The sequence below is a fragment of the Vulpes lagopus genome, chromosome 1 (assembly GCF_018345385.1).
Source record: "Vulpes lagopus strain Blue_001 chromosome 1, ASM1834538v1, whole genome shotgun sequence".
Lineage (NCBI taxonomy): Eukaryota > Metazoa > Chordata > Mammalia > Carnivora > Canidae > Vulpes > Vulpes lagopus.
Window position 1 is genome coordinate 147,445,371 of NC_054824.1, and position 13,933 is coordinate 147,459,303.

Below are 13,933 nucleotides of genomic sequence, written 5' to 3' on the forward strand. Positions count from 1 at the left end.
CCGGGCCGGCTCACCTTTGAAGAAGCGCAGCGCCAGGCCGTACAGCTCCTCCAGGCCGAAGCCCCAGCGCTGCTCCAGCCGCCGCGCCTCCTCCGCCGCCTCCCCGGGCGCCGGCTGCTCCCCCGCGGCGCCTGGCCCCCGGCCCGCTCCGGGCGGCGAGGGCGGCGGCAGCGGCGGCGGCAGCAGCGGGGCGCCCTCCGCGCCGGGCCGCTCCTCTGGGTCGGGGCTCAGCGTGAGGCCGTCGACGGAGACCTCAAGTCGCTCGGCGTTCAGCACCGCCGCCATCTCCGGCTTCTGCGCCTCCTCGGCGGGGACAGGCGGCGGCCACGTATCGACTTCCTGCTGACCTCTGACCCCCACTTACCGACGCCGGAACTTCCGCCGCTGAAGAGGATCTCCGGCTTCGAGAGAGGGGCTGAGGCCCGCGCCCCGCCCCTCCGCGACCCCTAGCCCCGCGGGCCCCGCCCCGCCCGGCCCTGGCCCCGCCCCTCCGGCCCGCGTCCGCCCGCGAGCGCCGTCCCCCTCTCTACCCTTCCCCCGTGACCCGCCAGCGGCGGTCGGGGCGGGGCGCGCGGGGGCTGGGGGAGGGTCGCGGAGGGGCGGGGCGCGCGGGGCTCGGAGAAGGTCGCGGAGGGGCGGGGCACGCGGGGCTCGGGGGAGGGTCGCGGAGGGGCGGGCCGCGCGGGGGTGGGGAGGGTCGCGGAGGGGGCGGGATCCGCGGGGCGGGGGGGAGGGTCGCGGAGGGCGGGACCCGCGGGGCGGGGGGGAGGGTCGCGGAGGGGGCGGGATCCGCGGGGCGGGGGGGAGGGTCGCGAAGGGGCGGGGCGCGCGGGGGTGGGGAGGGTCGCGGAGGGGCGGGGCGCGCGGGGCTCGGAGAAGGTCGCGGAGGAGCGGGGCACGCGGGGCTCGGGGGAGGGTCGCGGAGGGGTGGGCCGCGCGGGGGTGGGGAGGGTCGCGGAGGGGGCGGGATCCGCGGGGCGGGGGGGAGGGTCGCGGAGGGCGGGACCCGCGGGGCGGGGGGAGGGCCGCGGAGGGGTGGGGCGCGCGGGGCTGGGACCCGCGGGGCGGCGGGAGGGTCGCGGAGGGGTGGGGCGCGCGGCGCTCGGGGAGGGTCGCGGAGGGGTGGGGCGCGCGGGGCTGGGGAGGGTCGCGGAGGGCGGGACCCGCGGGGCGGCGGGAGGGTCGCGGAGGGGTGGGGCGCGCGGGGCTCGGGGAGGGTCGCGGAGGGGCGGGGCGCGCGGGGGTGGGGAGGGTCGCGGAGGGGGCGGGATCCGCGGGGCGGGGGGGAGGGTCGCGGAGGGCGGGACCGCGGGGCGGGGCGCGCGGGGCTGGGGAGGGTCGCGGAGGGGGCGGGACCCGTGGGGCGGCGGGAGGGTCGCGGAGGGGTGGGGCGCGCGGGGCGGGGGGGAGAGCCGCGGAGGGCGGAGCCCGGGGGGCTCGGGGAGGGTCGCGGAGGGCGGGGCCCGCGGGACTGGAGGAGGGTCGCGGAGGGCGGGGCCCGCGGGACTGGAGGAGGGTCGCGGAGAGGTGGGGCGCGCGGGGCTCGAGGAGGGTCGCGGAGGCGCGGGGCGCGCCGGGCTCGGAGAAGGTCGCGGAGGGGCGGGGCGCGCGGGGGTGGGGAGGGTCGGGGAGGGGCCGGTCGCGCGGGACGCGGGAGGGTCGCGGAGGCCGGGACCCGCGGGGCGGTGGGAGGGTCGCGGAGGGGTGGGGCGCGCGGGGCTCGGGGAGGGTCGCGGAGGAGCGGGGGCGCGCGGGGGCTCGGGGAGGGTCGCGGAGGAGCGGGGCGCGCGGGCTGGGAGGGTCGCGGAGGGCGGGACCACGCGTGGCGTGGCGGGTCCCGGGAGGGGCGGGCGTGCGCGGGCGGGGAGGGTCGCGGAGGGGCGGGGCCGCGGGGCGGTGGGCGGGTCCGCGGAGGGCGGAACGCGCGGGACGATCGGAGCCCGCGGGGCTCGGGGAGGGTCGCGAGGGCGGGGCCCGCGGACTGGAGAGGGTTCGCGGAGGGCGGGGCCCGCGGGACTGGAGGAGGGTCGCGGAGAGGTGTGGCGCGCGGGGGCTCGAGGAGGGTCGCGGAGGCGCGGGGCGCGCCGAGGCTCGGAGAAGGTCGCGGAGGGGCGGGGGCGCGCGGGGGGTGGGGAGGGTCGGGGAGGGGCCGGTCGCGCGGGACGCGGGAGGGTCGCGGAGGCCGGGACCCGCGGGGCGGTGGGGAGGGTCGCGGAGGGGCCGGGGCGCGCGGGGCTGGGGAGGGTCGCGGAGGGCGGGACCCGCGGGGGCTCGGGGGAGGGTCGCGGAGAGGTGGGGCGCGCGGGGCTCGAGGAGGGTCGCGGAGGCGCGGGGGCGCGCCGGGCTCGGAGAAGGTCGCGGAGGGGCGGGGCGCGCGGGGGTGGGGAGGGTCGGGGAGGGGCGGTCGCGCGGGACGCGGGAGGGTGGGGCCGCGGGGCTGGAGGTCGCGGAGGGCGGGGCCCGCGGGGCGGTGGGAGGGTCGCGGAGGGCGGGACGCGCGGGACTCGGGGGAGGGTCGCGGAGGTCGGGATCCGCGGGACTGGGGGAGGGTCGCGGAGGGGCGGCCGAGGTGACGCTGCAGGCCGAGACTCTTCCCCTGCGTGGGGTCGCGGACTTGCCTTGGTCTTCGCTGCAAGGCTGAGGAAGTGCTGGGCCAATGACTTTTTTCAAGAGGAAGCTGAGGCTGTTTTAAATCGGCAGACTCTGGTTTGGGGGAACCATACAATTTGTGGGACCCCCATTAAGATAACCCCCCCCCCCAAGGGCACCTGGGTGGCTTAGACTTGACTCCTGACTCTTAGCTCAGGTCTTGGTCTCAAGGTCCCAAGTTCAAGCCCCGCGTTGAAGCTTACTTAGAAAAAGACCCCAAATTACGTGCGTAAATATACGTAGAATGAGAAATCGCAAATGACACTTTGAAAAGTTAAAAAAAAAAAAACTTTTAAAAAAGCCACAAGCATCACACACACAACCATAAAGCATTTATTAACTTCCTGACACTCCTACAGGGTGCCCCAAAGTCCAGAGACAATTATCCTATTTTTTTAGAAGATTGAAAATGCCCTTGACAGCATTACATATATTTTACCTGTCTAGGTAAATGGGCACCATTTATGATCATTTTTCCACGCTTTTTGGCTGCATACTTTTTTTTTTTTTTCTTTTTTTTTTTAGATTTTATTTATTCATGAGAGACACAGGGAGGGAGGCATAGACACAGGCAGAGGGAGAAGCAGGCTCCCTGCAAGGAACCGGATGCAGGACCCTATCCCGGACTGGGGAATCACACCCTGAGCCAAAGGCAGACCAACCGCTGAGCCACCCAGGCGTCCTGGCTGCATACTTCTTCTTTTTTTTTTTTTTTTAATTTTATTTATTTATTCATAGACACAGAGAGAGAGGCGGAGACAGGCAGAGGGAGAAGCAGGCTCCATGCAGGGAGCCAGACGTGGGACTGGATCCCGGGTCTCCAGGATCACACCCTGGGCTGCAGGCGGCGCTAAACCGCTGAGCTACCAGGGGGCTGCCCTGGCTGCATACTTTTAATCACCTTTTCCTAGGACATTTTGTAATATTTACTATAAAGAAAATAGGTCAATCTTTTCAGCATGGTGCTCAAAGATTTTTTTATTGTTTATGCTTCAGCTTCATAACTCTTGAATGTTCTTAGTGTATATCTTTTAAAGAGTATTGTCAAATTTGGGAAAATCTTTATCAGGTTGCTTTCAAATCTGAGCTATAGTATTTTAGGGCTGTTTTGCTGCTTCAGTGGCAATTTCATGTAGTTTTTAGTGGATCCCAGGGTTTTTCAGAACAATTTGCTCCGGTAAGACAGGTTCTGATCCATTAAGATCAATAATAAAATATGTGACTTCACCTACAGTCCGATTCACTGAAGTACAAGTTTGTGTCCCATAAACGCAAGAATTCTAATGTGTTCCATTTTGCGTGATTTGCATACAGTCATAAGCATAGTGCATTTACAATTGCATATATGACATTACTTAGTGGATTCCTGATGAATGAGAACCTCCATTTTAGGTTAGGCATTTTAGAGTAGGCATTGAGAGACTTGATTCTTCCCTTAAAAGTTTTTACTCTCGAGCTGATTTAATGTCGGAAGGATTTTCTATGGACTAGTTTATCTTCTTTCACATCTTGTTTCCCCTTCATTACCCCCATGTTTGCTCTGCTGGGCATCACAGAGCTCCTTTGCCCTCTGGCCCTGTGCCTTTGTGATATAGTGCTGGCTGAGCTGGTATAATGGGCAGTAGGTGTATTTCAGAAAGCCATTCCTACCCCCACAGAGAGCAATGATTTAACAATACTCGGAAATGACTGCAAATCACATAAATACACACCACTAAACCCCAATTAAATGTATCCCTTACTCAGGGTACCTGGGTATCATAGTTGGTTAAGCATCCCATTCTTAGTTTGGGCTTACATCATGATCTCAGAGTTGTGGGATGCCTGTGTCAGGCTCTGCAAGACTCTCTCTTTTTTTCTCTCTCTCTCTCTCCCTCTGCTCCTCCCCCACTCTGTGCTCTTTCCTTCTCTTTCTCTCCAGAATAAAAAAGAAATCTTCAAAAAAAAAAAAAAAAAGTATCTCTTACTCCATCATTGTCCCAGATCCCAAAAAAGCCCCTGGCCATGGGCAGCCCCAGTGGCGCAGCGGCTTAGCGCCGCCTGCAGCCCAGGGCGTGATCCTGGAGACCAATTGAGTCCCACAAAGGGCTCCCTGCATGGAGCCTGCTTCTCCCTCTGCCTGTGTCTCTATGAATAAATAAATAAATTCTTTTAAAAAAATTTAAAAAATTAAAAAAAAGAAACCCTAAAAAAGAAATAAAGCCCCTGGCCATTCCCGAAGCATCAAACACAAAGGAGTGACAGAAGGAAGTCAGAAAGTAGAGAGACAGTGGTCTTGAATACCTTACTTTAGAAACTTCTACAGAAACTTTGGACCAGGTGAATATACTATTGGAGATCCTCCAAAGGCCTTAGAAGGGCGTGTATGTAAGAGCTCTAAAACAGGGATGCCTGGGTGGCTCAGCAGTTGAGTGTCTGCCTTTGGCCCAGGGCGCGATCCTGGAGACCCGGGATCGAATCCCACGTCAGGCTCCCAGTGCATGGAGCCTGCTTCTCCCTCTGCCTATGTCTCTGCCTCTTTCTCTCTTTGTGTGTGACTATCATAAATAAATAAAGAAAAAAATATGCATATTGGGCAGCTGGGGGTGGGGGCAGCAGTTTACCGCTGCCTTCAGCCCCGGGGGCGTGATCCTGGAGATGCAGCATCAAGTCCCACATCTGGCTCCCTGCATGGAGCCTGCTTCTCCCTCTGCCTGTGTCACTGCCTCTCTCTCTCTCTCTCTCTCTCTCATGAATAAAGAATAAATAAATCTTAAAAAAAATAAATAAAAATATGCATATTACATGGCTTAACCTCCAAAAAGTCATAACTTTATTTCCTTGATATGTTTACTCCCGCATTCCACCTTAGAATTTGATAACTTTTGAGGGCAATAATGTGATCAGTAAATATAACTCTCCTTCATGGAATTATAGATTCTAAGTTTTCTACAATAAGCATTTCTTTTGTAATCTGAAAACATATATTTTTGAAAAACAGTATAAATATTATACCTATAGAATATACCTAGGAAAATGGGCAGGTAAAATCTAATAAATTAGTCATTGACTTTTTTCACTGTTTTGGTATTTAACATATTGGGTATTCTTGGAAAATAGGCACATCCTTTAGATCAAACATTTAAACCTCTTCCTATGAGAGCTATCAAGAATTTCTTGCGAGTAGTTGCTTTTAGTGGGCTAAAAAAGATTAGAAAATATAACTTCCCTTTAACTACTCAGTATGGGAAGTGAATTCCAGATACTCACTATGACAAAACGTCAAACTTTACTGTGCATGCAAATCACCCAAGTGGCTTATTAAACTGAAGATTTGGAGGGTGCCTGGTTGTTCAGTTGGTTGAGCATCTGCCTTTGGTTTGGGTCATGATCCCGAGGTCCTGGGATTAAGCCCCACATCAGGCTGTCTGGTCAGCAGGGAGCCTGCTTCTCCCTCTGCCTCTGTCTGCTGCTCCCCCCACTTGTGTGCTCTCCCTCCCAAGTAAATAAAATCTTTGAAAAAAAAAATAAACCTCAGATTCGGTCTCAGAAAGGAGTCAGAAGGGAGGTATTTTTAATAAGCCTCCTGGGCTGCTGCTATCTGTTGACATTTTGGCATAGCCAGAGTCTAGGACATTTTTTGCACAGTTTTTTTTTAAGATTTTTAAATTTATTCAGGAGAGACACACACACAGAGAGGCAGAGACACAGGCAGAGGGAGAAGCAGGCTCCATACAGGGAACCCGACATGCGACTCGATCCCGGGTCTCCAGGATCAGGCCCTGGGCTGAAGGCAGCGCTAAACCGTTGAGCCACCCAGGCTGCCCTGCACAGTCTTATTACGATATAATTGATGTGCGATAAACTGCAAATACTCAAAGCTTACAGTGTGATGAGTTTCAACATACACATCTACCTGTAAAACCATTAATCATGATCAAGATAGCATATCTGTTACTCTTTCTAGACTTTTTTTTTTTTTTTTTTTATTTATGATAGTCACACACACAGAGAGAGAGAGAGAGGCAGAGACATAGGCAGAGGGAGAAACAGGCTCCATGCACCGGGAGCCCGACGTGGGATTCGATCCCGGGTCTCCAGGATCACACCCTGGGCCAAAGGCAGGTGCTAAACCGCTGCACCACCCAGGGATCCCTCTTTCTAGACTTTTCAATAGACATTTGTTCTAATATCCTTGTCACAATAGAATCTGACTTCCATAAAACAGTTCAGAGAAACCACCTGTACTTCCATATTTCTTTTATATGTGGAGGCACATAGAGTTAGCAAAGTTTATATCTTCCAAAACCTTTGAAATATCTTCCCCAAGTCTGTTCCTATACAAACGAGGGTACTTTTCTCCTTTTTTAAATGATTAAAAAAAGATTTTATTTTTTTAAAGATTTTATTTATTCATGAGAGACAGAGACACAGGCAGAGGGAGAAGCAGGCTCCATGCAGGGAGCCTGACGTGGGACTCGATCCTGGGTCTCCAGGATCACGCCCTGGGCTGAAGGCCACGCTAAACTACTGAGCCACCGGACTGCCCAAAAGATTTTATTTTTAAGTAATCTCTACACCCGTCGTGGGACTTTAACCCCCAACCCCGAGATCCAGAGCCACAAGCTCTGCCCACTGAGCCAGCCCAGTATCCTGAGGGCACCTTTCAAACCAACCAATTTTGCTGTGTGAATTTCACTTCAGCTCCATTCATTCAAACACTTGCCAGGTAAGTATTACCATTTCTGAAATGGAATTTCTGATTTCTTCCCTAAGATGAGTACTTCCCTCTGTTCCCTCCACATTGTGTTCATAGGCTCTGTAAAATATCATTAGATCTCCAGACAAAGACTGAGTTCAATTTCCTGCTTTCTCTGGCGATAAACAGTACTCAAGAAATGTTGTTAGCCTTAGTAATGCAGAACGCTTTAGAGTGGTGATGATTATTTTGTGCTCCTTGACTCCAAGCATCTGGAAGTCAAGGCTACGCCTCTGAACTCCCTCAGCCCCTAAAACAGGATGGGAAGAGGGGTAGGCACTTAGAATGTTTTACTGAGTGAATGGATTAAGGTCTAATTACATCTGTTACATACAATACCAATTCAGGTCAATGTACCTTTAGGGAGTGACTCCTACACCACAAGCTGGGAGAAAAGTAAAGGGTGAGGGGTTGTGGTGTGTAAACCCAAGGAGTTGTGGTCCAATTGGCAGGATCAAGGAGGAGCACTCTGTTAGGGCCGGGCTGCTGGGCTGCCGGGCATGGAATCCAAATTGGTGACCTCGGGCATGTGACTTCACTTCTGTTGCCTCCCCTGTAAATTGGGGATAATCATGGCACCCACCTCCTAGGCTGCTGAGAAGACTGGATGTAGGAATATATGTAAAGCACTAAGAGAAGGAGCCGTCTGGCATGCAGTAAGCTTTTTAATAAATGTGGGCCGCTGCTGTCTACAGTATTCCATTAAAACGTAGAGGACAGTGGCACGCGGGAGGCTTGCAGGAGAAAACCTGTCAACTTAATGTCTTTTCCTTGGCTTGCAAGAGGGGGCAGCTACAGGGGCGCCTGGGTGGCTCAGCAGGGAGTCTGCTTCTCCCTCTCCCTCTGCTGCTCCCCCTACTTGTTAGTGCACATGCTCTCTCTCTCTCTCTAATAAATAAATAAATCCTTGGGGCACCTGGGTGGCTCAGTGGTTGAGCGTCCTTTGGCTCAGGTCGTGATCCTGGGTCCTGAGATCAAGTCCCACACTGGGCTCCCCTCAAGGAGCCTACTCCTTCCTCTGCCTGTGTCTCTACCTCTCTCTGTGTGTTTCTCATGAATAGATAAATAAAATCTTTAAAAATTAATTAATTAATTTTAAAAATCTTAAAAAAAAAAAAAAAAGAAAAAGAGTGGGCACCTACAGTGCTTTACATTTGAATTGGTTGTTAGCATTTCAAGATCTGGGCCTGGCATTGGTGCCAGGCGATGAACTAGAGGCTTCATCCTTGAGGAGGGAGGTGTGGTCTCAAGTTTGCAACAATGCTCCCAGCCCATTGTGCTGGACACTGTCCTTGCTATTTATTGTGAGCCGGCACATGGTGCTAAGGATCATTTTACACTAACTCCATCTATTTATAGTGATACCTGCCTGGCCACTGTAGGCATTTTTTTTTTTTTTCACTGTAGGCATTTGTGTTTGTAACTCCCTAATATAGGAGAAAACAGTATCCTGCCTGGAGGGCTGGAGGAGATCATTCTACTGATCACCATGCATGTTTTTTTTTTAATTTATTTTTTTTAATATCTTATTTATTTATTCATGAGACACACACACAGAGGCAGAGACACTGGCAGAGGGAGAAGCAGGCTCCATGCAGGGAACCCGACATGGTACTCTATCTGCGGTCTCCAGGATCACGCCCTGGGCCAAAGGCGGCACCAAACCACTAAGCCACTGGGGCTGCCCTTTAAAATATTTTTAAAGATTTTATTTATTTGAATGAGAGAGTGAGCGAGAAAGAGAGCACAAGCAGAGGAAGAGGGAGAAGCTGACTTCCTGCTGAGCAGGAAGCCCAACTCAGGGCTCAATCCCAGGATCCCAGGATCATGACCTGAGCCAAAGGCAGACACTTCACCCACTGAGTCACCCAGGTGACCCCACTGTGCATGTTTATATTTGAAGAACATAGAAATTACATTCTAGGGAGAGGGAGTACTGTTTGCTAACACCCTGTGGGGCACGATAACCTGGCACTCTTGCTTAGCCTTGGCCTAAGCAGAAACTGCAAAGGAAGGAGTGGCTGGGGTTGAGCCCGAAAATGAAGGCAGTGGACCAATGTGCAAGGCAGGCCTAAAAGGACAGGCAGGAGATTGTCCTAGAGGCGATGGGAAGCCATTGAAGGATTGCATGTACAGGAGTCTCATGATTTATTTGGGCTACATACGGGCAGTGGTAGAGGGATGATCCAGATGGGAGATGGCAACAGGGAGCTCAGGATGGCAGCTGCTGTCAGCCCAGGTCCAGAAGATGAGACCCTGAGAAGGGGCAGTGTAGGGTCATGAAAAGGAAGAAATGGATTCCAAAAAGATGTACCCCAGACCCAGCAGAGCCAGCCAGGGTCAGGGAAGGGAGGGGGGCCGAATCTGTCACCTTGTGACCTTACGCCCACTTTCTAGACCTCTGTCTTCCTATCTGTAAAAAGCAGACATTTTTTCTGCCTTGGTTTCATCACAACATGTTGATATATGAACAGGCCTAGATTAATTATATCCGTGAAAGTGCTTTAAATACTTGGACAGATAAGATATGATTCATGTAACTGCCATTAAACCACTCCTTTCTGACCTTGACATTCCAAACACTCTTAAAGGTGTGGGGTGTTTTATGGGGGGTTTTTGAGAAAAGGGAGGAGAGGAGACAGAGAACCTCGAGCAGACTCCTCACTGAGTGTGGAGCCCAACCCCGGGCTCAAGCTCACAACCCTGAGACTATGATTCCGTAGAAATCAAGAGTCAGAGGCTCAACCGACTGAGCCACCTAGGTGCCCCCACATCCAAAACACTCTTAAGAGCCATTGTCCATTATAAAATTATATACATTTGTTTAGGAGCAAAAGTAAAAATGAGTCTAATCAAAGACTTGTAAAAATAACCTCCCATAATCCCATTACTGAGATGTAACCAACATTAGCAACAGCAGGTACAGTCTTCCATTCTCCTATTTGCCAATGCTAATATGGCAATACCGATAATTATGATTAAGTAGTATCCTCCACTGACAGTAGCAAGAGGTGAACTGCTTAGAAAGAATAGGCCCTTGGGGCACCTAGGTGGCTCAGTGGTTGAGCATCTGTCTTTGGCTCAGGGCATGATCCTGGGGTCTTGGATCAAGTCCTGCATCAGACTCCCCACAGGCAGCCTGCTTCTCCCTCTTGCCTGTGTCTCTGCCTCTCTCTGTGTTTCGAATGAATGAATGAATGAATGAATGAATGAATGAATGGTCAGGCCCCTGATTCCAAGGATCTGTTCAGAAGATGTGGACACCAATGCTTAAGCTTCAGGGCCCCTTGGCCCCACCTTCTGGCCAGAGGTGGTAACGCACCTGCAGACGGACTCTGGAGGCCGGCTGCCGGGGCTGCCCTGTGGCCACCTCCTAGATGTGGCAGGGAGTTGGGGCAATCGATGGGGAGAACCGCCACTGTGGCCTCGCCTGAGACCTGAAGAGCCAGAACAAAGTATGGGGCTCTGGGCGAGTCTGCCCCAGGCAAGACAGTGAGCATCATGACACTTCTCTAAATGATGGATACAAAAACCCAAATTCAATCAGCCATGCTAGAGGAAAAACAATTATCTTCCTACCCCTTCAATAGAAAATTAAATTTTGAAGTTGTTATCGTGTGGAGAACAAGGGATATGCAGCCGAAAAAAATGTAGGAAGAAAAATAAACATAGAGATGTATCAGGAAGTCAAGTAATATGAATAATAGTGGTTATTATTGCTGTGTCATTCTTTAAAAAGAGTTTATTATTTTTTTAGAGAGAGGGAGAGAGTAGGAGCAGGGGGAGGAGCAAAGAGAGAGGATCTCCAGCAGACTTCCTGCTGAGCACAGAGCCCCAAGTGGAGCTGTCTCAGGACACTGAGATCATGACCTGAGCTGAATCCAAGAGTTGGGTGCTCAACTGACTGAACCACCCAAGGGTCCCTATTATTATGTTATTTGAATTTTGTCATACTCATCAGCTTTCATAACATGATTCATTTGGGTTTCATTTCTCATTCTGAATAAGCATCCATTTCTGTACCTAATTTTCTATTCTTTCTCTTAAAGAACTCCCCTTCCTCCCATAACTGAATAAGCTTCAAGCCCCATGAATTCTGGATGTGTTCACAGACCTGGCCTGATCCTGGCACACAGAAGATGCCCAATATATGTTTGCTGAATGACGGAAAGAGCACGCATGTTTCATAGGAATGCAAGGAAATTTGTGGAGACCAACTTTAATTCACTAAGAGGAAAAACTTTCTAAAATGGAATCGATCATTGAAGACAGCCAGTAGTAGCTACTGAGCAAAGAATTTGCCCAACCCCTTTATGTACATTGTCTTACTTAAGCCTCAGAATAGCTGTTTGAGATAAGTGTCATTGTCCCTATTTAAAAATGAGGAAACCAAATCACAGAGCTGAGGCACCTGGCACACTCTTGCCCAGAGCCAGTGGAGAAGCCTCCAGTGCAGCCAGGACCATCTGACTCCTCACCCCACAGGTCTGGCATTGCCTGGTCTGTCTGTACCTCCAAATCTTGCTAACTCTCTGAGGCCCTGGGGTTTCAGACACAGAATATGCACAGCATTTCGAGGGCATGCTGCCAGATAAGGCCAGCCTGCGTTGCCAATGTGCAGTTTGGAGATGACAAACACAGCTTCTCTGTGCTCTGGATATGTCTGCTCCAGAGCCAAAGCCACTGTGAGCCATCACTCCCCTCCACTGAGCAGATCAAGAGTGTCCTTGTAAGAACAGGTCCACAGACAATTCACCTCTGGATCCCCATCCTGGTAAACAGCCCCCCTCACGATATTAATGATTGCCCATTAATTTATTTCACAATATCATGCCCTAAACACTTCCCATGCTTTATATCATTCATTTCTCAAAATCTCATAAAATAGATATCATGAACCCATTTTACAGAAGAGCAAACAGGGTCAGGGAGATCTGTAATAATAGAACATTATTTAACAGAAAGGGAAGGGAATATAGTACTAAGTACACAAAACTCTAGAGCCAGTCTGCACAATTTGGAGCCTGTCCTCCCACCATCCTAGCTGTGTGATCTTGAGCATGTTACACAACCATTCCATGCCTCAGTTTCTTTTTTTTTTTTTAATTAATTAATTATTTATTTATTTATGATAGTCACAGAGAGACAGAGAGAGAGGCAGAGACATAGGCAGAGGGAGAAACAGGCTCCATGCACCGGGAGCCTGATGTGGGATTCGATCCCGGGTCTCCAGGATCGCGCCCTGGGCCAAAGGCAAGCGCCAAACCACTGCGCCACCCAGGGATCCCCCATGCCTCAGTTTCTACAGCTGCAAAAAGATAATAGTATCTTAACAACATATGTGACCACCCATAATCACACTTAGAATAGTAACTAGCACAATACATCCTCCATAAATATCAGCTCTTTTATTATCACTGTTTTTAAATAAATAATGACTTTATTTATATATATATTTTAAAGATTTTATTTATTTATTCATGAGAGACACACACACAGAGAGAGGCAGAGACACAGGCAGAGGGAGAAGCAGGCTCCATGCAGGAAGCCTGACGTAGGTCTCGATCCTGGCCCCCAGGATCACTCCCTGGAGCCAAAAGCAGAAGCTCAATCGCTGAACCACCCAGGCATCCCTATTATCACTGTTTTTAAAGATGCCTCCCAGAATCCTGAGTCAAGAAGGGTAAGAAAGATCCTGTCACCACACCTTCCAAAACATAGTGAGAAGCTCCAGCTCCCACCCCACATCCGGGCTGCTGCAGGCAAAACCGTTTCAAGGAACCCTCCAGAAGAAGGAAAGGCACCCAACCTCCCTCTAGGATGTGCCATAAAATTATTTAAGATAAAGTCTAGGTAAAATAAATAAATAAAAATAAATAAATAAATAAATAAATAAATAAATAAATAAAGTCTAGATTGATTTTTTTTTCCTAACTGTAAAAGTATATGTTTGTTGTAGAAAAGTTTGTCAGTACAGAATAATGTAAAGACGAACAATCACACAGAATTCTGCTTCCCAGGGACCCGTACTGACACAGGACCTATTAGTAGCATCCACATTGCTTTCTAACCGTGTGCGTTCCTGGCCAAGCCCAGCAGAGGCTGCTGTTGGAGAGACAAAGTCTCCCTCCCATTCCCCTAGCTTTGCCTGGGATTGGCCAGGCGAGGACATTTGATTCCTGTCTCTTGGCGCAGAGTGCAGACAGTCCCTCAAGAGGGTGCTAAGATATAAGCACAGGAATATTTATTACAACAGTGGTTTAATAGAAAAAAGAAATTAGTAGCAACCAAGCAACCAAAGTGCCTGGCAATAAGGGACAAGCAGCATACATAATGGTACATACACGCAGTGGAGTTCTAGTAGCTGCTAAAAAAGATGCCCCAGTATGGGGGCACCTGGCTAGCTCATTCAGTAGAGCATGCAACTTTTGATCTTGGGGTGATGAGTTCAAGCCCCATGTTCGGTGTAGAGATCACTTAAAAATAAGTGTCTTTTTAAAAAAAAAAAAAAAAAAAAAAAAAAAAAAGCTCTTGGGACGCCAGGGT

At 51.6% G+C, this 13,933-nt stretch overlaps 1 protein-coding gene across 1 annotated transcript in view; it reads right to left on the reverse strand.

The window, feature by feature from the left end:
• Positions 1 to 364, reverse strand: part of ACBD3 (acyl-CoA binding domain containing 3) — a 40,191-nt gene extending 39,827 nt beyond the window's left edge. Inside the window, exon 1 of the mRNA XM_041767813.1 lies at positions 15 to 364. Within this exon, the coding sequence (XP_041623747.1) occupies positions 15 to 285 (271 nt within the window). The 5' untranslated portion in view covers positions 286 to 364. The remainder of the gene's footprint in view (positions 1 to 14) is intronic.
• Between the last annotated feature and the right edge of the window lie 13,569 nt (positions 365 to 13,933).